The sequence below is a fragment of the Mesoplodon densirostris genome, chromosome 10, assembly GCF_025265405.1.
Source record: "Mesoplodon densirostris isolate mMesDen1 chromosome 10, mMesDen1 primary haplotype, whole genome shotgun sequence".
Lineage (NCBI taxonomy): Eukaryota > Metazoa > Chordata > Mammalia > Artiodactyla > Ziphiidae > Mesoplodon > Mesoplodon densirostris.
The window spans coordinates 37,746,449-37,770,118 of NC_082670.1; the positions used below are offsets into that span (position 1 = coordinate 37,746,449).

General features: G+C 43.7%; 1 protein-coding gene across 2 annotated transcripts; it reads left to right on the plus strand.

The window, feature by feature from the left end:
- Positions 1-438: 438 nt before the first annotated feature.
- On the plus strand, positions 439-23,005 carry PPIL1 (peptidylprolyl isomerase like 1). 2 transcript variants are annotated; one of them, XR_009533606.1, is made up of 5 exons: positions 439-731; positions 3,783-3,937; positions 17,347-17,415; positions 17,957-18,318; positions 19,897-23,005. XR_009533606.1 is itself a non-coding variant. In XM_060110712.1 (4 exons), exons 1-4 carry the CDS (start codon positions 676-678, stop codon positions 18,175-18,177), a joined length of 501 nt encoding a protein of 166 aa, XP_059966695.1. In that variant the 5' UTR covers positions 439-675; the 3' UTR covers positions 18,178-19,788. The 2 variants fall into 2 exon arrangements, 1 of the variants encoding a protein (XP_059966695.1); XM_060110712.1 differs by lacking the exon at positions 19,897-23,005 and having other exon boundaries at positions 17,957-19,788.
- The last annotated feature ends 665 nt before the right edge of the window (positions 23,006-23,670 follow it).

Below are 23,670 nucleotides of genomic sequence, written 5' to 3' on the forward strand. Positions count from 1 at the left end.
TCTCATTTTCTTCCCTGTCCTTCCCTCTCCCCTCTTTCCAGACTCTGCCTTTGGAGTCTAGAAGCTCTGATTTGCTGTATGGCTATGGACAAATAAGTCATTTAATTGCTGAGTCTCAGTTTTCACATCTGAAAAATGGGAATAACAACATCTACTTTATATGATTGTTTTGCGCAGTAGATTATAATGTTCAAGTGCTCTGTAAATACACAGCGCCTTACAAGCGTTAGTTACTGTCGTCTCTCATCTCTATTCCCTTCCACTCTTCCTCTCCTCAGACTGTGGGACTAGGGAATTCTTCCAAATGAAAGGTTAGGCTTTAACGCCAATAGAAGTGCAGATTTGCTGGTTGGTCACGCCTTCCACGCCTAAAAGAACCAATCAGAGCGTCCGGAGAGTGGCGCGGCATCTCTCCACTTGGAGGCCCCCTTTTATAGAGCTTGCACTTTTCTCCGTCCTTGCGGACAGCTTGCTTTCGCCTTGCACCCAAGATTCTCGTCCTTGGAGATGGGGGTCCTTCCCCTTCCTCGTCTCAAGCACCCAAACTTTGGCATCGCTAGAGTTGAATGGCGGGAACCGGAAGTGCGTGCAGCGGCGGTGGGTCCCCGGCGAGTCGGGTCCCAGGCGAATCGCCGGAAGTAGCAATTGCTACGGGAGGTTTCCGCCAGCTTCGCTATGGCGGCGATCCCTCCAGACTCCTGGCAGCCGCCCAACGTATACTTGGAGACCAGGTGAGGGTCCGGCCTCTGGGCCTGGGCTGGCGGAGGCGACGCGGAGCCCAGGCTTAGCCACAGGGCTGGGTTCCCGGCGCGCTCCTTCGGGAGGCCGACCTCCTCGTGGAGCCGCGGTCGTGGGGGCGGCCTGAGGGCTGAGTGGGGACCGCCACTGCCCGCGTCCGAGCTCCGCACCGACTCGCGCTGAGACTTTAGCGACAGAGGCCCGATTGCTTTCCTCTCACCCCTCCGTTCATTCATCCTTTCATTCAACTAACGTGTATTGAATCTACAGGCCGGGGACGTAGGATCTGAGGGTCAGAGGTGGATAAAACACAGCCTTGCCTTTAGAAACTTACAGTATAGTGAAGGAGACAGATTTGTAAATATTAAGGTTGTAAGTAAAACAGTTGTATAAACAGATTTTAGGAGAACACAGGAAGAAGCACATTTATTCTCTCCTATCAAAGAGTGATAATATTGAGCAGAAACAGCTAGTGCCATGCCCCTGATGTGTAGCATCACATTTAGTTTAATCCTCTTAGCAACTCAGATCATGTAGGTACAATTCCAACTTCTCTCCAGTTTTAGCAGGAGAAATGTCAAAATTTGCAGAGTAAATGGCTTGATTAAACCCATGTAGCTAGTAAGTAGGGGAACCTCATTTGGAGCCTGGTCTGTCTGCCTCACGTGCTAGGTTCTTTAGCCCATTCATTCCATTGCCTCCTTGGAAGAAGTTAAAAGTGATCTTTCCAAAGTAGGACAAATAACCTTAAGTAACTTCTTACTACTACAGCGCTATAAAATTGAAATTTTGTCGTCTGACCTTCATCCTGACCTTTGCCTACCTCTCTCCCTACATCTGCTGTTCTCACATCAGCAGCCAAGATCCAGCCATCGTCTTTCCATCTTTCTATTCTTGCCCATGCTGCTTTTCCATCAGAGTACAGTTGTCTCAGATGCTGCTCTTGCCCCTTGGCCATTTTCCCCACCTTCTTAATGAGAAAATTCTACTTTTTCTGGCCTCAACTTGAAAGTATGTTATTTCTGAACTCACCTGTTAGTTTTTTAAATTACAACATAAATCAGAATTTAAATCCAAGCAGTTGTAGAAGTGTGTAGAATAAGAAGTGAAAGCCACTCGTCTCTGTAAAAACACCATTAATAGTTTGTTGGATGACGATCCAGATCTTTTTCTCTGTACACATAGGCATCTCTTTTATGTTCTTTTTTTTTTTAATTTTTTTAAAGGAATTTTGCCTTTTTAAATATTTATTTATTTAGTTATGGCTGTGTTGGCTCTTCGTTTCTGTGCGAGGGCTTTCTCTAGTTGCGGCAAGTGGGGGCCACTCCTCATCCTGGTGCGCGGGCCTCTCACTATCGCGGCTTCTCTTGCGGAGCACAGGCTCCAGACGCGCAGGCTCAGTAATTGTGGCTCACGGGACTAGTTGCTCCGCGGCATGTGGGATCTTCCAAGACCAGGGCTTGAACCCGCGTCCCCTACATCGGCAGGCGGACTCAACCACTGCGCCACCAGGGAAGCCCTCTTTTATGTTCTATTTTTAAACAATAAGATTGTATGATCATATTATATATATATTTTTTTTCTGTAATTTGCTTTTCTTTCGCACACTAGTACATGCAGCCTTCTGTAGTATGGATATTTCATATTTTAGTCATTCCCTCTTTGAAGACTTAAATTGCTTCTCATATTTTTTTTTGTTAGGACAAATACTGGCATAAACATCCTTGCACATATTGTATCCTTAAGCATTTTTGTAAGTTTCTCCATAGAATAGAAACTTAGAAGTTGAAATTGCTGTCAAAAGGTATGCACATTTCAAATTTGTATAGGTATTTTCTGATTGCCATTCCAAAAAGTTACTCCCTGTATTTTACAAATATCCCCCAGAATGTTGCTCCGTGAGAGGAAAAGCACTTAGAACTGTATCTTGCACAGAGTAGTTGTTAACCCGTGTTGAATGTTAGGAGTGTGAAGGATGACTAGCAAGTAGAAAGGCTTTTAGAAAGCTATGTTCTAGCACATAGTACATTTATTAATAGAGTGCTTACACTGTGCTTGGCACTGGGTATTCAGGCTATACAGAGTTGACTCAGTTCACACATTCTTGGAGCTTAAAGTCTAGGTGAGTGATGAAATGGAGGGGAAGGCACCTGTCCTAAGTCTTACTTCTTCCTTTTCCTTAGCACTACTTCAAGGGGAAAAGCACTCATCACATTGGGCAGGTATAAAGCTTTGAAGTAATCAGATTTTGCCTTTGTTGTACCCTTCCTAAATACACACAAACTGTCCCTTTTTTTTCCCCATTAAAAATTTTAATGAATAGGTAGTAATTTACATAGCTCAAAAATACAAAAGCTTAAAAAAGATATTCACTGAAAACCTTCCTGTCTCCCATTTACCCACTTTCCACCCCCACCCAGAAACTTATGTATGTATAAATAAATTTGAATTCCCATTTTTTTTTTTTTTTGCGGTACGCGGGCCTCTCACTGTTGTGGCCTCTCCCGTTGCGGAGCACAGGCTCCGGACGCGCAGGCTCAGTGGCCATGGCTCACAGGCCTAGCCGCTCCATGGCATGTGGGATCCTCCCAGACTGGGGCACGAACCCGTGTCCCCTGCATCGGCAGGCGGACTCTCAACCACTGCACCACCAGGGAAGCCCGAATTCCCAATTTTTTAATGTCCAACTTACAAAAAAATGACAAATTAAGTGTCAGATTTTTTCTCCTAATTCAGGGGTTGGTTATATTGGTTTACAATGATCAGTGATTTCTTGTATACAAGGTGTTAAAATTTTTAGTTGTCCATGGTTATTTTGCTTAGAAGAAGTTCCAGAAGCCCCTGCATGTTTTACTCAAAGAAGGTATCTGTGTTTATGTTATTTGCATTGTGTTGTTTTCCTTTGCTGAGCATGAAATCTGATATTTATCATAATTTCATGATTTATAAGCTTGAAAAGGAAGAGTCTTGGAGCAGTCCCATAATGTTTCTGTCTGCTGTGACCTTGTTCTTGACTGGAGCTCTACTGTCCTCTCCCCCTGCAGCATGGGGATCATCGTGCTGGAGCTGTACTGGAAGCATGCTCCAAAGACTTGTAAGAACTTTGCTGAATTGGCTCGTCGAGGTTACTACAATGGCACCAAATTCCACAGAATCATCAAAGACTTTATGATCCAGGGAGGTGACCCAACAGGGACAGGTACAGTTAAGTCAACGTTAGTTTCTGAAGCCTCATGCTGTATAACTGGGTAGAAGGTAGCCAGGGCTCTCTTCCACATACCAGGGACTGGGTTAGTTGATTCTGGTGACTACTCCTGCCCTTGCTAGCACACCCCCTTCCCCAAACACCCACAAGTGGAATTGACCAGAAACCAATCTTGACTCCCGGATTTTATAGAGTCTCTCATATCTTCCGTGTATTGCTTACTAAGAGCAAATAATGTTTTGTCTGAATTATAGTAATGCATAGAGTAGTCTGGATAATCAGGAGTAAAGAAGGACATTTGCAGTGTTTTGAGGAAAAGAAAATAGTGGGTTCTTAGATTGATTCATTCATTTAACAAATACTGAACACCTGCCTTGTGTCATATATTTTTCTGAGCTCTGGGATATGGCTGTGCCTAGAGAAAAAAAAAAAAAAACCACAACTTCCTGCTCTCAATAAAGCAGGAAAAGGATGTGGGGATGGGATGGGATTTTAGTAGAAAGGTCAGGGAAGTCCTGTCTGAAAGGTGTGATTGGAACAGAGATCTGAAGGAAGTGAAGGAATGAACCTTGTGTCTGAGAGAAGAACATTCCCATGGAGGGAAGAGTAGACCCAGAGGCTGTGAGGCAGGAGCCTAGATAGGAGATCATGTAGGACCTTGTAGGGCATAGTAGAGACTTTGGGTTTTATTCTGAATAAGGTGGGAGCTATTAGAAGGTTTTGAGCAAAGGAGTGACATGATCTGACTTATTCTTTAAAAAGATCACTCTGGGAATTCCCTGGCGGTCCAGTGGTTAGGGGTCTGTGCTTCCACTGCAGGGGGCACGGGTTCGATCACTGGTCATCAGGGAACTAAGATCCCACATGCTGTGTGGCACAGCCAAAAAAAAAAGATCACTGACTGCTGTTTGGAGAATAGATGATGTGGGGCAAGAGTGAGAGCTGGGAACCAGTTAGAAAGCTGCTGTAGTCATCCAGGCTAGATGTATGTGGTTGGACTAGCCTAATAGTAGAGACAGTGGTGAGAAGTGACTGGATTCAGGTTATGTTTTGATAGAAATGGAGCCAGTGGGATTTGCTGAGGTTGGAAGCTGGGAAGGACAGGCGTGTGAGAGAAAGAGATGGTCAAGGATGACTTCAAGGGTTTTAACTGCAGTTTAGTGAAGTGTGAAGGGGGAGAGAGGAACATGTTTGGAGGGGGAACATCAAAAATTTGGTTTTGCTTCTGGACACTACGTTTGAAATGCTTGTCAGATCTTCTGGTGGAAATGTTGATTAATGGTATATGAGTGTGGAGTTCATGGAAAGGTCGGGGATGGAGGTATGAATTTGGGAGTTATCATTTAGTTGGGATTTATTAGTGAAATTGGTAGATGCCAACATTTATAAGTTTCAAGCGCCCTTGCTTCCCAGTCTGCATTTTCTCTCTGCTAATTCCTATTCCTGCTCTTTTGCCTTTAAATAAGCTTGGTTCTCTCTGTGACAGTTTTTTCTCAGACTTTTTCTTCCTTGTCATTCTCAGTTGTCCTTTATCCTTTATGATGAAGAGGCATTCTATTTTTTCAATATATATGGACACATTTCAAAATATAGAATATAGAGGAAAATAGAAAAAAGAATGAAAAAATCACTCATAAGAGGGAATTTCCTTGTGGTCCAGTGGTTAGGACTCCCTGGTTGGGGAGCTAAGATCCCGTAAGCCGTGTGGCGTGGCCAAAAAAGAAAAGAAAAGAAAAAAGAAATCACTCATAAGTTTAGCTTCTGAAGATTCCTAACCACCATTAGCTATTCCCCCAATGTCCCACCTCTCAGAAATGATGAACGTTAACTTTTGGTGGCCATTATTCTAGACATCTTTCGTTTCAGATACCTAGTTAAAAGGATGGATAACTAGCTAGATGGAAATAATTTCAAGAGAATAGGCTATGTCATGCATGCTATTGTTTTTAAAACAAAAAGTATTTTATTTAATTTTGTATATACTTAACAGAAAAATTGACTTCCTGCTATGAAAGATGAGACAATTAGTACTTAAATTTCTACCCATTCCTATTGTTTAGGAAAAACTTAGTTTTACTTGCTTCCTGTGTTGGGAAAAACTCAGTTCTTCCCTCCTGGATTTTTCCTTTACTTTTATATGCTCGCACAGAACACTTCACTGACACTTCTGGTCATCAACTGTATGGAATTTTTTCCCCACAATAAGCAATTCCCTGTGACACCAGCTGTGTTTGATTAATTTGCTAGAGCAGGTCAGAGAACTCAGGGAAACCTAAGTGCTTACTTACATTTACCAGTTTATTAAAGGATATTGTAAGGGATACAGATGAACAGAGATACTTCAGGTGAGGTCTGGGAAGGTTCTGAGAATGGGAAATTCTGTCCCCATGGAGTTGGGGTGCATTACCCTCCCAGGGTGGATGTGTTCGTCTGCTTTGAAACTATAAACCGTGTACTATTGGGATTTTATGGAGGCTTCCTCATGTAGGCATGATCAATTATTAACTCCATTTCTAGCCTTTCTCCCCTCCTTCCCTCTCTGGAGAAGGGGGTGGGGCAGGCACTGAAAATTCCAAGCTTCTAATCATGACTTGGTCTTTCTGGTGACCAGCCCCCATCCAGGATTCTACCCAGAGTCACCTCATTAGAACAAAAGATGGTCCTAGTGCTCTAATCACTTAGGAATTTATAAGGGTTTCAGGAGCCCTGTGTCAGGGATAGGGTCAAAGACCAATATTAGAACAAGAGATGCTCCTAGTGTTCTTACCACTTAGGAATTTACAAGGGTTTTAGAGGCTCTGTGCCAGGAACCAGGGGCAGGTATCTGTATGTCTATATAAATATATATATATATATATATATATATATATATATATACACACACACATATATATATATAGATATATCTTTTTTTCTATTATCTCACACCTGTCCTCCCTCCCTTGCTCCCACTTTTTTGTTGTTAGTTTTATTTTTCCTTATCAAAGTTTACAGCATTTTCCATTCTGCACCCATGAGTCCCTCAGTTACAGTGTGGGTTCTACATTTCAGAGGGTTCAGTGCTCACCACTAGGCTTTTCTATTCACAAGTGGTAGAAGGCAGAATTTATTGTTGAGTGGTTTTTATTGCAAGGGCTGGAGGGTGTTATATTTTCAAACTCAATCATGTTTGAGAATTTCTGCCAGTTACGCTTACAGTTGAAAAAGATCATGACTTATTTACTATTCTTGGGCCAGACTAATTCTCTCAGATCTTTTTAGACAATTCTGCTCCATTGCCTTCTGGTTTTGAACATGGCTTTGGAGAATACTGAGGCCAGATTTACTCCTTCCTTCAGTTCAGGGAAATTTTTTTATTCATGTTTCTGAATATTTTCTCTGTTACACTTACTGGATTTTCTATTTCAGGAAACTAGTTATTCTTTATTTCATTGCCTTTGCCTTCCATATCTGTCACATTTCTCCTGAGTAAGTGAGATGATGTTTTTTCTATTTTTTCCTGCATCCACTGAAATAATCTCAGACCTTTACTCTGTGCCTTATTCAGTTTTCAGCCCTGTCTATTTCATTCTTTACTGCTCTAATTTATTTATTAGAGCTGTCTTGGTGTCATTTGGCTCTCAGTCTGTTTCCTCAGCTCTGCACTCTTTTCACCTTATTCTGTTGATTTGTTATCTTGTCTATGAGCTCTTGTTTTCTTGGATTCTTATTTTTGTCGAAGCATCTGTAGCTGAGACAACCATGGAGAAGCCCTTCTTGGATTATATTTTCTCCCTTCTTTCTCTCCTTCCATTTGTTGTGTATGTTTGCATAGTCTCCGTGCCATTTCTTGTTGTCAAATCCACGCTTAATGTCGGAACCTGCATTGACCTTACCTTTTATTTGCTTGGGTACAGTGTAAGTGGATTCTCTTTGTCACTCTCCCTACCTTTGTGGGACCAGTCATCTTCCCCATCCCAAATGCTAGGTTGCTTTCTTTCCATTTTATTCTCGCCTGCTGAGGGTGTGGGAGAGAACGCCAGCTCAGCTCGTGCTGAGTGAGCCCCTGTGGGAGGGCTGACTCGGTTCTGTCTTCCCAGACTCCATGCCGGTGGTGTCCCACTACGCCCACCCCAGGCCCTGGGTAGCCCCTGAGTATAGCTGTAGCAGAGGAAAAAGAGGCCTCATACCTTTTTTTCATTTTCAGCTGGGTTTCTATAACAGAAGACATATTAGCGAGAGAAAAGCATGCAAATTTATTTAATATAAGTTCTGCATGACATTTCCTTTATAGGGAAATGAAGACCTGAAGAAGGGGTTACCTTGAGCGTTTTTAGGCTAGGTTTGATAAAGAGTGGAAAGTTGTGGGAAAATGTGAGCGGACAAAAGGGGTATGAGTATAAGCTCAGTGTAGTAAACTAGGGGAGACTTAGCAAGGCTTGTTCATTCAGATTCCTCTTGGGTGTCCCTCTTTCATGAAAGTAGAGATGTTCCTTTCCTCCAAGTATACGGAGGAGACCTCTCACTTGAGAGTCTTATGACCCTTCAGAGGAACGTTAGAAAGTCCTTCCTGCACCTGCTGTTTCTCACATTCCTTCAACTTGAAATACTCATTATGCCTGGGTGCCTTATTTTGGAGTAGTATGTCCTGATCCCTGTCATGGTCCTGTGTTTCTCCACCTAACTAAGGCGGTCGTTGCTATTACCCTGACCTGCCACTCCTGAGTGCCTGTGGTGTGTGGGCTTCTGTCTTCAAGGGCTTCTCCTTAACTTCTTCAGGGTTGTTCACCCACTCCCCTCGTTGGCTTCTCAAAATTGGAGGGTATTTGTGAGAATTCTCTGGGTGACACTCCTCCTTTCCTGATTACTACTTTTCAGGAGTGCAGGCAGAAGGATCTCTTCTTTCTTTCCCTGACTGACTCTTTTCAGAATCTTTGGAATAAGTTTGTCTCCCTTTTCTTATTTGGTTGTTGCTGATGAATTATTGGCTTTGAAAGAAATTGAATTTTTTGTGTTTGCTTCATCAGTTATTGGGGAAGGCTGAGTCTAATTCTGCTTCAGTCCACTTTCTTTATCTGAAAATGTCCTGTCAACACTTTGTTATACTTCTTTCCTGTCTTCTTCCGCTTTCTTGTTGTCATGAGATAAAATTTTAATTCATAACACCAGTGAACTGAGAGTTCTTGATTAGTGTACAAGAATTGGAAGTGACTCAGATGTGAGTGCTCTTGTCAGAGCTTCCCTGTATTTCTGTAATTAGTTCGCAATCCTTCATAATGTCACATTTCCATGAGGTGATTTTAATGAAATTGAATCACTCAAAAGATTTCCAAATAATTGCGTCCAGCCTCAAGTATAGTGAGTGGTTGAGCAGGCTTATGGTGGAAGGCAAACAGGAGTTAGGCCCTCCTGGGTCACTAGTATGGACTGCTGGCTGACTAGGTAACATAATTTTTGCTGAACATCTCAGATGACCAGCATGTGGCATTCTGGGCTCTTCAGCAGGTCGATGTAGCTTTTCTATCCCCGATGTATCCTTTTTTTTTTTTTTTTTTTTTAATTTATTTATTTTTGGCTGCACTGGGTCTTCATTGCTGCGTGCAGGCTTTTCTAGTTGCGGCGAGCATGGGCTACTCTTCATTGTGGTGTGTGGGTTTCTCATTGTGGCGGCTTCTCTTGTTGTGGAGCACAGGCTCTAGGCGCGAGGGCTTCAGTAGTTGTGGCACATCAGCTCAGTAGTTGTGGCTCGCGGGCTCTAGAGCACGGGCTCAGTAGTTGTGGTTCACGGGTTTAGTTGCTCCGTGGCATGTGGGATCTTCCCAGACCAGGGATCAAACCCGTGTCCACTTCATTGGCAGGCGGATTCTTAACCACTGTGCCACCAGGGAAGTCCTCCAGGGTCTTTCTGATACACCTTTGCCAGATGTTTTCTCAATTCAGATGTCTTTGACTTTGACCTCCTGCTTCATTTTAAACCATTTTTCTTCTTTTAAATTTCCTTTATTGTAATAACTCTATGCTGGCTCTTCTCTTAGCCCTCTGAATGTCTTTTCTCTGTTTTCTACTAACTTCTTCTCTTTCTCCTCTCCCTGTAAGACATGGCATCCTATCAAGCTCTTCCTTTCACGTTTCCAGCTCTGCACTTAGCCTCACAGTGCTCACCAGCTGCCGTGATTACAGTGATTAATTACATACTGATTATGCTGTGTGTCACCCTCACTCTGATTTCATCTCGCCTCTTAGTAGCTCCAGGAACACATGAAATTTAACGTGTTGAACAGCAAGCTCTTGTTAATTTTATTCATTTGATGAATATTTGCTAAGAGTCTGTGGGGTATGCTGTACTATTCTAAGGCCTGTGAGGAGTATTTAAGCATTAGAAGCCAAGGCATTTTTCTCTTCCTTGCAGAGTACCCTGCCCTGCCAAGAAGACAGTGTATTCATTATAAGAAACAACTAGAAAGTAATAATATGATAAATATGCAAATGCATGGTGGTATGCTATGGATCATGTATAGAACATTTGTTGGAATAATTCATAATGAGAGAAAAAGTACAGTGGAATGGGGTTAGAATGGGATGGAGTAATATTTTGAGGTGGGCCTCGAAGGAAATGTAGAATTTTAACTTTTGAGGGGACAGGGAAGGGCATTTTATTGATAGATTTAGGAAGAAGAGTGAATACAGAATGGAGGCACAAAGTGGCACCCATGTAGGGTGTGAAGGAGAACCCACCACCCCAGGTGTCGCGTCTCATGCTGGACTGGCTCTGTGACGGGACCCAGCCACCTCTCCACGCCCTGGACAGATGCATAAAATGTGATTTTTAAGACCCCCGAACTGCATGCTTAGGGGAGAGTAAGGGAGGAGCAGTTCGGGGCAGAGTGCACAGAGTAGTAGGAGACAGCATGGGGGTTAAGATCGGGCCAGTTCATGGAGACTCCCAGACGGGAGTTCAGCTTTGAATTAGCATCATTCGGGGACCATATGGGACTCTTGATAAGAAAAATGTGTGAGGACATTTAATCCAGCCGTGATATACGGCAAGGTAGTGTAGTGTGGGGGTGAACAGAGGGTGGTGGAGCTCACTGGGCTTGGGGTTGAATCTTGGCTTCACACGAACACTTACTAAGTGTTATGTTAGACAACTTATGTGACCTTGCTGAGCCGCCTAATATATAAATGGGGAGTGTGGTTATATGTACCTCATGAGGGTTGTTGTGAGTAGTAAACGAGCAGATGTTTATAAAATGGTTAGCACAGGTTCAACACAAAATAGGAGGTCAAAAAAGTATGGGTGTTTATTATTTATTTTGGTTGTTAATTCATTTAACAAATGTCTGTTGGACTCCAGGCATTATTCTAAGAGCTGGGGAAAAAATAATGAATAAGAAAGCCCTCATGGAACTCTCATTCTGGTGGGAGAGACAGTGAACAAATAAGTACGTAGTACACTGTGAGGTTGTGCATGACAAATGATAAGGAAAAAATGACGTACAAGGGGATAGAGCAGGGATTCTCAGGCTTGGCAGTACTGACATTTTAAGCTGGATAATTCTTTGTGGTGGGGGCCGTCCTGTGTATTGTAGAATGTTTAGCTGCATCCCTGACCTCTACCTCCTAGATGCCAATAGAAGTCCTTGGTGTGACAGCCAAAAATGTCTCCACGCATTGGTCAGTGTCCCCAGGGGGCAGAGTCACCCCTGGTTGAGAACCACTGGGATAGTGAGGGAGGTGCTACTTTGAATAGTGTGATTAGGGAAGACCCCTCTGATAAGAAGGAATTTGAGCAGAGCTCTGGATAAAATAAAGTAATGAACCATGAGAATGTCAGGGACAAGGACAATCCAGAGGGAACGGCAGTCAGAGGTCTTAGAACCAGAATGTGCCCTGCAAGAAACAGCACAGAGGCCACTGTGGCTGGAGCAGGTGAGTGAGGGGGAGAGTGGCAGGAGGTATCAGAGAACCAGATCATGGAAAGTCTTGTAAGTTGTGATGAAGACTTTGGACTTTGTCTGAAGTGTGATGAAATGTCACTGGAGGATTTTGAGCAGAGGACTGCCATGATGAGACTTGTTTTAAAAGGATCCCCTGACTTCCACATGCAGAATAGACTGGTGTGGAAAGCAGGAGGCAAGGCCAGAAGCAGGGAGATGAATTAGAAACTTTCATTGTTGTCAAAGCTAAAGCTTATAGTTTGCACTATGGTGATAGGGGTTCTGTTGGTTCTGGTCCTCTGGGAAGCACATGCCAAGACAGAGTGAGAAATTCAAGAGATTTAATGGGGTAACACTTGTGAAAGGTAAAGGGGGGAGGGAGCAAGTGTTGGAAGGAGAAGTCTTCACGTATCAGTGCAGGTCTAACATCTGTGAAAGGAGAGAGGGAAGTGGAGAAGGAGCCAGTAGAGGAAAATGAAGAGCTGCCAGTAAGGTGGGATTTCAAGAAAGGTGACATCAACTGTCTGATGCTGCTGTTGGATCAGGCAGGGTGAGGCCTGAGGATTGACCAGTGGATTTAATGACAACATGGTGGTACTGATGACCTTGACAAGAGCAGTTTCAGGGAAGTGGTGCGGGCCAACATCTGAATGGAGAGCGTTCAAGAGGCTGGAGAAGAAGTGGGATGGGGTTTTTCTGGAAATTGATGCAGAGAAATGGGGAGATACTTGGAAGACAGTGTTGTCATCATTTTTCCAAAATGTGAAATAGTAATACCATGTTTTTATGCCGATAAGAATGATCTATCAGAAAGAAAAACTGATACAGGAGAAGGGAAAATTGTAGCTGCAAAGTTCCTTAAAGGTGAATGGGATTGATTAGTATGTGGTGGTGGGATAGTCATTTGAACAATTTATTTATACAGTGTATTAATAATGGATGAAGCAAGGTAAACGGGTAGAGATGTAGGAAGGAAAGTGGATTTGGTGATGAGAACATGTGAACGTTCTCTTCCTTTCTCTCAGTGAAATAAGAAGCAAAGTTATCCACAAAGAGCAAGGAGCAGATCGGGAATGGTGGAGGTTTGAAGACAGAGGAACTGGCATAAACTTGGGCAGACTGCCTCCCAAGGTGGACTGTTGGTCACAACCTACAGTCATCTCTCAAAGAAAATGCTCAGATTATCTCAGTTAAAGGAGGCTCATCATCACTGATACTACTGTGTTTGCTTCATGTTATATACTACATGGTTTCCATGCATTGTCTTATTTAATTCTCATAACAGTCCTATGAGACATAAGTACTACTACTGTTACTATTTTTTGGACAAGGAAACTGGGGCTTAGAGAGGGTAAGTATATTGCTTAAGGTTACACAGCTAATAAGTGGTGGATTGGGAACTGAAATCCAGATCTCTCTGACCCCAAAGGCAAGTGAGGAAGAGAGGACTCTATCTTAAGAGCTAAAGCTTCTTGGAGAACTGTAGTATTGTTTGCTGTGTTAGATCTGGTATCTGGCATTTGCCCTGGTAATTCAATAGTAGCTCCACTAGTCAGTTCCCCCTTCCTACTGTTACTAACAAAGTGATTGTATCAATTTAGGATGCTTCTGGCTGCAAGTAACAGAAAACTCAACCACAGAGGCTTAAACAAAGAGAGCTTTTGTTTTTCTCACATAACAAAATGTCTGGAGGTAAGCAGTTGCAGGCACTGGTTCATCTGCTCAGCAGAGTTGTCAGGGACCCAGGCTTGCTGTGTCCTTCCACTCCACCATTCTCAGTGTTGGCCTTTGATCTCAAACTTGTCTTATGGTTACCAGGTGGCTGCTGCTGCTCCTGACATCACCTCTGCTTTCAAAGAAGGAAGATGAGGAAAGAGCTATGGGTGAAAGACAGGAGTGTGTTGTCCTTTTTTAATCAGGAAAGCTATAGCTTTCCTAGAAGCTCTACTCAATGGCTTCTTTTTATGTCAGTAAGTCAGAACTGGGTCATCTGGCTACCCCTAGCTGCAAACGGGACTGGTCCGTACCTGCCTTTTTTGTCTCTGAGGTTGAGGCAGGCCATGGAGAAGGGATTGGAAATGCTCAGAGGACATCTGCGGTATCTGTTAGAGGCTCTCTTGCTGGAAGAGAGGCTTTGATTGGTTTGGTTAGTTGCCTTCTTGTGTCGAATGCCCCAGGCAGAGCTTTCACGTGGGCCTCCTAATGGCTAACTGGCTGACCTGTGGCTGCTTTAGGGCTGGATATTAATCCGTGATTCCATCAGCTGTGGCATGGGAGTGGTAGGCACAGGTAGCACCAAGTATGGTAATCTTTGTGTAAGAGACCACTGTCCATGTCTTAGATGCCACTCTAGTTCATCTTGAGAGGTTTCTACAGTCAGTGAGCAGGGGAAGGAAGAAGCACATCAGAGCAGTCTTGGGGATAAGACAGGTTTTTTCGTTTTTGTTTTTTAAAGAAACAGAAAGCACAGATCATAAAGAAAAATATTGAGGAATTTCAACTGCAAAGAATTCTTTGCATGAGAAGATCCCATTAAAAGAGTGAAAAAAGTAAACTGGAAAAAAGTATTTGCAAAAGCATTAACTGACAAAGAATTAGTATCTAGAATAATCCTACTAATACAATATATATAAATTTTAAAATGTGAAACCACTCGGTAGAAATGTGGCTGTTGACAGAGGAGGGAAGCTAAATAGCCAGTAAACAGGAAATTACGCAGTTTAACGCAGTTAAAACACCACAAGAGATCTGACACCTTTCAGACCGACAAACATTAGAAAAAGCCTGGCAAAAGGACCTCGAGCAGTAAGGGTAAGAGTGAGAGCACTGTGGGTGGGGTGCACATTGGGGCCACTTCTGGCAAGATAGTTGGGGAAATCTAGTAATGGTGAAATGCTGATACACTGTGAGCCTGCATATCCCCCATGAGGTATAGTCCCTGAGAGCTCCTGTACTTGTGTTTGGGAGACAGTATAAGAATGGTTATTGCAGTATGGTTTATGATAGCAAAAACATTGGAAAGATCCTAACTATCCATCACCGTGAGAAAAGATTGTGTTGTAATCATTCAGTGGAACGAATGCTACAGAGAGCTGCATGGAACAAAATGGATGAATATCACTTACAGTGGTGACCCAAAAAAAGCTAACTGCAGAAGAATATGTAGAGTATAATACCATTTATATAAACCTAAAAACATGCAAACAACAGTACATTTGTTTAGGGATGCATACAATATGTAGTAGAGAAGAAAATGCACGGAAATAACAAACTCCAGTTGTTTGTCGTATTATTCTTTGTATTGTTTTATGTCTGAAATATTAAATACATTGAATAAATGTTTAAAGGAGAGGGCAGAAGAGTGGAAGAACTTTGAGGGCATAGAGTTTGGAAAACAGGCCTGTGCCTGTCTCCCTTGTATCTGTACTAGAGGAGGCACACAGCACGTTTTTACCACAGAGCTTCCTGATTTTTGGCTTTATATGTGATCATTGACATCTGTTGCCTGCTGTGCACCGGAGAACTCTTTAATCACTCCCTGTCCATTTCTCCACTATTCCGCATGCCCAAAGGAATGTTTTGATTGGAATTATTGCTGCAAACCCTACTGAGTTGAACTAGGTTACGAAAAGATAACATATTATGATTAAGTGGTGCCTTCGAGGCCCAAACTACTTGCAGTTGGTCAAACTATGCCTAGTGAGTGAAGTGGGGCTTCCATGCCCTTTCCTCTCATCTCCTTCTGATTGCTTAACCCCCCAGGCTTTATCTGTGACTCTTGACTGGCCTATCCTGTTTGTGGTACCATTCATATGTTCGGTTTCAGTTCCTTGAGAGTGGGGCCCTGAGGTTCGGGCAGTCCTTGGCTTGCAGAGATCACACTTCCAGGGCTCAGCCTGCGGACAGACAGCGCACTGCTGAACTTCATCCTCATCATGCTCATTCAAGCCCTGGAGGCAGGGCTTGACCTTAGTTTGTCCCCATAACCCTCTTTCTCCTCTCTCGTCTTCAGCCCGAGCACTTCTACTGACCAACCCCCCACCCCAAGCTCAAGCAGGAACCTTGACTCTGTAGTCAGAGGGAACATACTGGTTATATAATTGCTGTTTGGAGGTATACTGGCATGTTGGAATTTTTGGAATGAATTTTTACATAGTTTGGTAGTTCAGTAATTTTCCAGAAGCATGGGTAGCCTGGGCCAGGTGGGAGGTTTCCCCAACTCTAACATTCACCCCCATTCCTCTTTGCATGAGAACAGCATTTTCTTCCTGAACCGGGGGCTGTGACAGGCTCCCTGTGGTGGAGCATCCTAAAAGACACAGCAAAGGATTTTTTTACCATGGAAACACCTTACCAGGGCCCAGGGGCCTCTGGGGTTGGACATGGTGCTTTAACATGCTACTTTCACAGCAGGCTGTAAAAGGAAGTGAGCTCCTTGCCTCTGGCCTGTTTCCTGGCTGCCAGGCAAGCAGAGTAAGCTGATAAATCTGCTGTTTCAGGCTATTTTGTCTTGACTGGTCAACTTGGAGAATCCGAAGTAGTTCAACAAGACATGGTTGACTAAATAATTGATTAAGAGAGCTGTCTCCTATTAGGACATTTTTCCCTATGGAAAAATCTTATTTAACATATCATTTTTCTCTAACAACAAAACCTGGGTGCCCAGAACAGCAAGGGTATGGACTCTTGCGGATATATAAATAACTTGTGATGTTGCTAGCAAATCATTCCCAATGCCATGTTTCTTCATATTCTCCTTACAGCATACCGCTTCTCCTCCCAATGAATTCTCCCTACTGTAACATTATTCTTTTCTGCCACGTTGCCACTCAGCACTGTCCTTGTTTCTCCTTAAGCTAGTTATCTCTGACTTAAATGAATTTTATTTTCCTTCATCTAGTTTAAGGATGACAAATAGGTTTCAATTCTTATGCCATCTCTGATCCATTAAAAATGGCTGCCTGGATTTCTGGGTTGGTGAGGATTCAGAGGCCAGTCTAAGCTCAGCAGGGAAGAATGCTGATTGATTAGCAATGTCTGTGATGGGCATAGGGTTAGGGCTTGGAGCACTCCTGTCTAAAGTACCCATAAAAATGTAAAAAATTAGGAAACCTCTTAACACATCAAACCACGAATGGCGGTTATTTGTAGATGGTTAGATCACAGGGGACTTTAATGTTCCTTTGATAATGATCTATGTTTTCTACATTTTGACAGTGAAAATGTATTACTTTCATAAGCAGGAAAAAAGCACTCAGTGTTATTTTGAAAAGAAACGTCTTACCTAAATGAAACCAGTGATTTGAATGTGCTGTGCCAATGCTTGATTCTGCTGCTGGGCTGTGTATTTGCAGTGTACTTAGCACAGTGCTAGGCATGCTTACTGATTTTCCTTGCCTGTACTCCAAAAGTCATTTAATCCTGGACCGTAGTTCTTGGTGTGAGGTAGAATGTGGGCTGATTGGTTTCCTGTCTTCTAACTGGCAGGTCGAGGTGGTGCGTCTATCTATGGCAAGCAGTTTGAAGATGAACTTCATCCAGACTTGAAATTCACAGGTAGGTATATGACCTGTCTGGACTGGGTAGGAAGAGGGAGTGGATTTTAAAAGGTCACTCTTTTGGCTGTGATTCAAGGTGAATGCCTGACACCGTGGCCTGGTGCCATGTAGCTGCCCAGCTGCAGAGCCACAAAGAGCTCTGGCGGATTACAGAAAGCGGCCTCAAGAGTCCTGAGCGATTCAGAGTGCCGATCTGAGTGATCTTGATTCCAACTGCTTGTTGAATGTTGCTGTTATAAGCTTCCTCAAAGAAGCAGGAGACCTTCCTGAATTTTTGAGGGGAATTGAGAACATGGTCCAGAGCTTAGCAGGGATCATCATGGATAGAGGCTAGGGAGTAGGTGAAGACAAGGAAGATGAGGCCATCGGGTAGTGCAGTTGTTAGCCCTTGTGCAAGGGCAGAGAGCCTGCCCTGAGGGGAAGGTTGTCTGGTCGGGTGGTTGGTCTGGCTTCTTTTTATCCCTAGGCTGGTGTTGCAGATCCAGGCTGGAGCTATGGGGGTTATTCATACTCTTTCCTCTCTTCCTTTTTCCCACCAGGGGCTGGAATTCTCGCAATGGCCAATGCCGGGCCAGACACCAATGGCAGCCAGTTCTTTGTGACCCTGGCTCCCACCCAGTGGCTTGACGGCAAACACACCATTTTTGGCCGTGTGTGCCAGGGTATAGGAATGGTGAATCGAGTAGGAATGGTGGAAACAAACTCCCAGGACCGTCCTGTGGACGATGTGAAGATCGTTAAGGCATACCCTTCTGGGTAGACTTGCTGCACTCTTGGGCACACCCAGGTCTTCTGAGATGGCCCCAGTGAACCAGTTTCCAGATGACCTAGAATGACACGTAACTCTAAACTGCGTTTTGGTCTTGCAAATCTGAGTCGCTGAGGAGGCCTGGGGTCTTGGGTGAGTTAGAGATGGAAGTATATTTTAATAGGATGCTTCTTTTCTCTTCCCCAGTGCCTGTGTTGACAGAGCATTTGCAGAAATGCCCATGCGTGATTGTTCACAGGTTACTGCTCACTGCAGATGACCCATACTGCTCCTTCTTGTGTGTATCTGCTCTATACACTTGCAATGAAATGAAGCCAACTCTGTCATTTTACAGTGCCTAACCACCTTCTTCTTGCAGAAATTTATATTCTGGGCTACACTGCAGTCTTTGGTGGCTGACACCATAGAATTCAAAACCAAGTAGTGTCTATCAGCCTTCTTAACTGTGTGCACCCCCTATTTCAGTCTCTTGCTTTTGTTCTTCCAGGGATTGTATGCATCTCTATGTATATTTTCCCTCTCAAAACCAGAACATCAACACTGCTGTTTCCGACACTTAGACATCCCACGCAAAGCCACATTGAATTTTTGCCAAGTGAAAAATGCATCCAACAATCAAGTTTCTAAGAATGTGTCAAGTGGGGAATGATAATGTGTAATAATCAAGAAATTAATTTATTAAAAAGAAGCAGAAGCATTGACCATTTTTTCCCCAGGAAGGAGTAGAAATCTATAGTGAGCATACGGAAAGACTATGAATTCTCCTTAAAAAGCAGTATCCTCATAAAGGAGAAGCACCGCTTAAGTTTTTTAACCTAAGACTTTAGAGAAACTAGATAAGAGATTTTATATATATTTTTTTAATCTTTCTGATTTTTTTAGGGAGGGGGCGGTGAGAGAAAGGAAGTTAATACCTATGGAATACATAGAACTTCCAAAATAAAATGCCATTGATGGTTGAAATCACTGCTGTAGTTTGATTTTAAATATTGTATGAGGTTCTAACAGCCATTTGGACCTCTGAACCCTTTCAAGTAGTATTGCAGGACTGATATTCAAGTTTTCATATCATTTTAGGTTTTTGGATCTCTAGTAGACTTCTCCCATCCACGAGTAGGTTTGACTTTAAAAAAGCAGTACCAAAGAAAGAAGTAAGTGATGTTGATTAGCATGTCTGAGTGAGGGGGAATCCCCTGTAGATTAACCAAGTGGATGTGCTGAGAGACCTGAACCATTTCATTCCCTGAACTTGGAAGAGATACACCTGCATGTCATCACAGGCCCAGAGGCAAAATGTGTTGTGGTGTTTGTTTTCTTAAATGGGTAGTTTCTTGATTGAAAAGGGGATTATAGCTTAACTATTCATCCTTATCACTCTACATATTTTGGAAATGGTGATTTACTTTATGGAATGGCCAAACAAGGTTCTGTTCCCCAAGCCTTCCCCATGTTCAGCCTCTTTCTCCATCTTTCTGTCTCTTTTCTCTCAAAAACAAAAAAGCAAAACCCATCAACAAACTATGTAAATGACTTTGTAACCTCCCAGAGATGGTTTTGGGGTATAGAGTACTATTCTGGGAAAATAGAAATACATTTCTTTCAGCCTGGACTGGGTGGACATAATTAGACCCACCTCTAGGAGCAAGGAATAAGACACTCAACCACTGACCTTCCAGAATTATAATCCTGAAAATCCCTGCTTTCACCCAGGTCATGAGAGTGGTGGAAACATGTTATCGCTACTTTGAGAAGTAAAGAAGGTTGTGATTACACTGGGAAGAGAGCTACACAGGCACAGTTCCTTGTTTCTGGATAAGTATACCAAATGTATGCCGAGGTGATCACACATGCAACATATGCCAGTTTTCATAAAGGATGTGACCTCAAAGAGTAAAACTTGAACTGTTTCAGTTTCCAGTGATTCTGCCAGTTAGCCAGAGATGTAGAAATTCCTGACTCTGTGTAAAGGGAGCTTGTGTAAAAGGAATCCTGGTTGATCCCTTTGTCATACGAGTGTCCACACCCTCTCTGGAAAAGTACAGTTACGACAAGTCTTGTGGAAGTGGGGTGTGCTAGGGCACAGATAGCTCATTTCAGTCACAGCTTAAATAGATCAAGGTGAAGGTAGGTTATGCAGAGAATGCAGGATGAGTTTGTAACTTAGATGGAGATTAATGAAGATAGGTTGTGGGACTGTGAGATCTAATCAAGGGACAGGACATACATAGCTTTGGTGGGAAGGTTAGGAGATTCCAGACTTTTTAGAGAAGGCTTGAAGTTGGGAGTAGATAAGCCAACGAAAGAAGCCTTCAAACAAGTGCCCATGGGATGGGTTAGAAGTTTGGTACCCAGACTGGAAAGTGCGTGGCCCCCAAGGGTCTTAGCCCAGGGCTTCTCACTCTTTGCCACGCTCAAGAATCACTGGGGAGCCTGCTAGAAAGCAGATCCGGATTCAGCATCCGGCTAGAGATTCTGCGTTTCTAATCAGCTCCCAGGAGATGGTGACTGCTGGTCCAGATACTACACTTTGAGTGGTGAGAGCCTAAAGGTCATGTTTGTCAACATGAAATTGGGGTGGGGAGTGGTTCCTAGAGCTTGGAGCAATCAGGACAATAAACTTTTCTTCTGCCTCCTAGACCAGTAGTGGTCTTAGAAAACTGAAGGGATTCAAAGCTCTTGGCTTTGACTGCTAAGATTGAGCTTTAAGAAACAATGCTCTTCCACCTTCCGTTCCCATTTAGTACACCACGGACGTCAGACCATGTGTGACACTAAGATCCTGTGAGGGCACCAGAGTGGGTGAGATGGTGTGGTTCAGTAGACATCACAGAAATTCAGGGGAGAGGTCGTCAGCAATTATGACATTGAGGGTAAAGGGCTCTGGAACCAGACTGCCAAGAGTTCAGAGCCCAGCTTCACTGCTTAGCAGCAGTGTGATGACTATTAATAGTTTCTTAATCTCTCTGTGCCTTCGTTTCCTCAACTATAAAATGAGGATAATGGTCATAACCTCATAAGGCTATTGTGAAGATTAAATGAGCTAGAGCAGGTACTTAGAACAGGGACCAGCATTTAGGAAACAGCTGTCCTTATTACCAGCGGCCCTTGAAGCCACCACATACTTCTGCCTTTTCACACCAACGTTGCAGCAGCCTGACCTTGCACACCTCTCCCTCCCGCCGGGCTAACCTCTGAGAGCAAAAGCCCTTGTCTTATTCCCCTCTGGGAGTTCTCTTAGCACCTTATGCAATTCTTTGAGGTTATTGCTGAATACATCAAATTAAAAATTGTTCTCTGTCAGGAAAAGATTGAGATCCATTTGCAGAAATAATAGCATTACCCCAAGTCTCCAAACCCAGGCTTTAGCTGGTATGGTAGCAAAGCCTTTCCACTAAGCCCTGTGGAAGTCCTCAGCTTGATTTATTTTTGGACTGTGTCTCCAGAATATGTCAAAATAGCTTTCCCTGCACAAGGGAAACGATTCCTACCCTCAGATCCTCGAGCCAGTCTGAGCTGTCACCGTGGCCCCTTCTGGCACTACATTCTTGCAACGTGTGGAGGAGGAAACATTGAAGAGCACATTTGTTTAAGTGGCAGAGTTTACTGCCTACGAAGCGCTTCGTGGCCTCAGAGCCCTGTTGCCTGTAGGGTAGATTACTATTTTTCAGGTAAATATCAGATAGGGATCTTCCAGCAACATTTTTTTTTTTACAGATAGGGGAGAAAAACAACAACAAAATGAAGCAAAGTATAGGGGAAGAAAACATGTTAGGGTCTCACTCTAAGGCCAGCTTGGTCTGATTTTGAAAAATGGGTCCTTATTTGTTCTTCCAAGTAGGTAATCCATGATCCCTAACTGAAACCACAGATGGCCAGTTTTGGGTCAGGTTTGTGGACAGTGAGATGTGAGGCTTTTGTGTGACCTTGGGCGAATCACTTTACCTCTGAAACTTGGTTTTCTCATTCATCAAACGAAGATCAGAGCAAGGCCCCTATTAGCCCTAAATTTCTGAATCTAGGTCATTCTGAGAAGATTCCTTCAGCTGCCGAATTTCCATTTAGAATGCTGTTTTGGAAATATGCCACTAGAGGCCAGTGTGAATACAGTTTAGCCTTGCAGCTTCTTCAAAAGACAGATGCCTACCAATGCCTTTTCATGATTCTAAGCCAGGCCTGGCACCCCTTGGGTGTGGAAAACCAGCAGCTGCTCAGACTGAGTGGGGCCAGAATTGAGACATCAGCCTGGCATTGAACAGGCCTGGGAAGGCTCTCTGTCGGCACAGGCCCACCAGCCCGCTTTCCTGTCTACTGGACTAGATGGAGGAGAAGCCCTCCGTGCATGGTGAGGGTGGTTGAGCCCCTGTGCCCCGGGCCTGGTTCTGTAGCATGCCTCATTGTAAAGAGCCAGTTCCCTCTTAGCCACTTAATATTGCACTTTACAGTTGAAGCCATTCATTCAGCAAGTAATCTTGGAGCCCCTCTTTTGGGCCCAGCAATAGCAAATATTTTCAGAGTCAACCAGAAGGAACCTTAGAGGACTTCCCTGGTGACGCAGTGGGTAAGAATCCGCCCGCCTGCCAGTGCAGGGGACACAGGTTCGAGCCCTGGTCTGAGAAGATCCCACATGCCGCGGAGCAACTAAGCCCATGCGCCACAACTGCTGAGCCCACGTGCCACAACTACTGAAGCCCGTGCGCCTAGAGCCTGTGCTCAGCAACAAGAGAAGCCACCACAATGAGAAGCCCGCGCACCGCAACGAAGAGTAGCCCCCGCTTGCCGCAACTAGAGAAAGCCCGCGCACAGCAACAAAGACCCAATGCAACCAAAAATAAATAAATGAATAAATTTATTTTTAAAAAAAAACCTTAGAAGAAAAGAAATTATTGCCCTTTCTCTGTTCCATGGTGTATGGAAGCTTCTTATATGTATTTTTCTCTTAATGTCCAAAGCCATCCTCTGAGGTAGGCATTATTATGCCCATTTGCAGGTGAGCAGACTGAGGACCAAAGACAAGTAGCACTGAGCCTTGTACAAAGTGAATGAATGTATGGAATAACAGGCCCAGTGTTGCAGGGCTAGTAAAAGGCATGTCTAGGACTTGAACTTGAGAACTTCTGATCCCAAGTTTAGCCCTTTTATCTCTACCTTTGACATACAGAGGAGGAAGATGAGGTGCAGAAAAAGAGAATGATCTGGTGGCAGGGCAGGCATTAGGACCCGAAACTCGTGCCTTGCAGGCCATCCATCCTAGAGCATCCTCAGCCCAAGCTGGCTGGGAGGCTCCAGCCTTCGCTATCTCCAAGACCCTTCTAAGCAGAGCCTGCACTAGGCCTGCCAAGGCACAGCAGGAGGGGGAGAAGGAGGGAGGGAGGAAAGGAGCACAAATGACCCTAATCAGTGTGTTTATTGGATCATAACTGTATTAGCCTCACCACTCAGCTAATCTCATAGACTCACTTTCCTCTTTGTGAGGATCTAGCCACA

Excerpts from the sequence above, each read along its gene's own strand:
- PPIL1 (XM_060110712.1), top strand. The coding sequence starts at position 676 with ATGGCGGCGATCCCTCCAGACTCCTGGCAGCCGCCCAACGTATACTTG. Across the intron at positions 3,938-17,346 it reads AGGTGACCCAACAGGGACAG|GTCGAGGTGGTGCGTCTATC; the intron begins GTACAGTTAAGT and ends TCTAACTGGCAG. Across the intron at positions 17,416-17,956 it reads TCCAGACTTGAAATTCACAG|GGGCTGGAATTCTCGCAATG; the intron begins GTAGGTATATGA and ends TTTTCCCACCAG.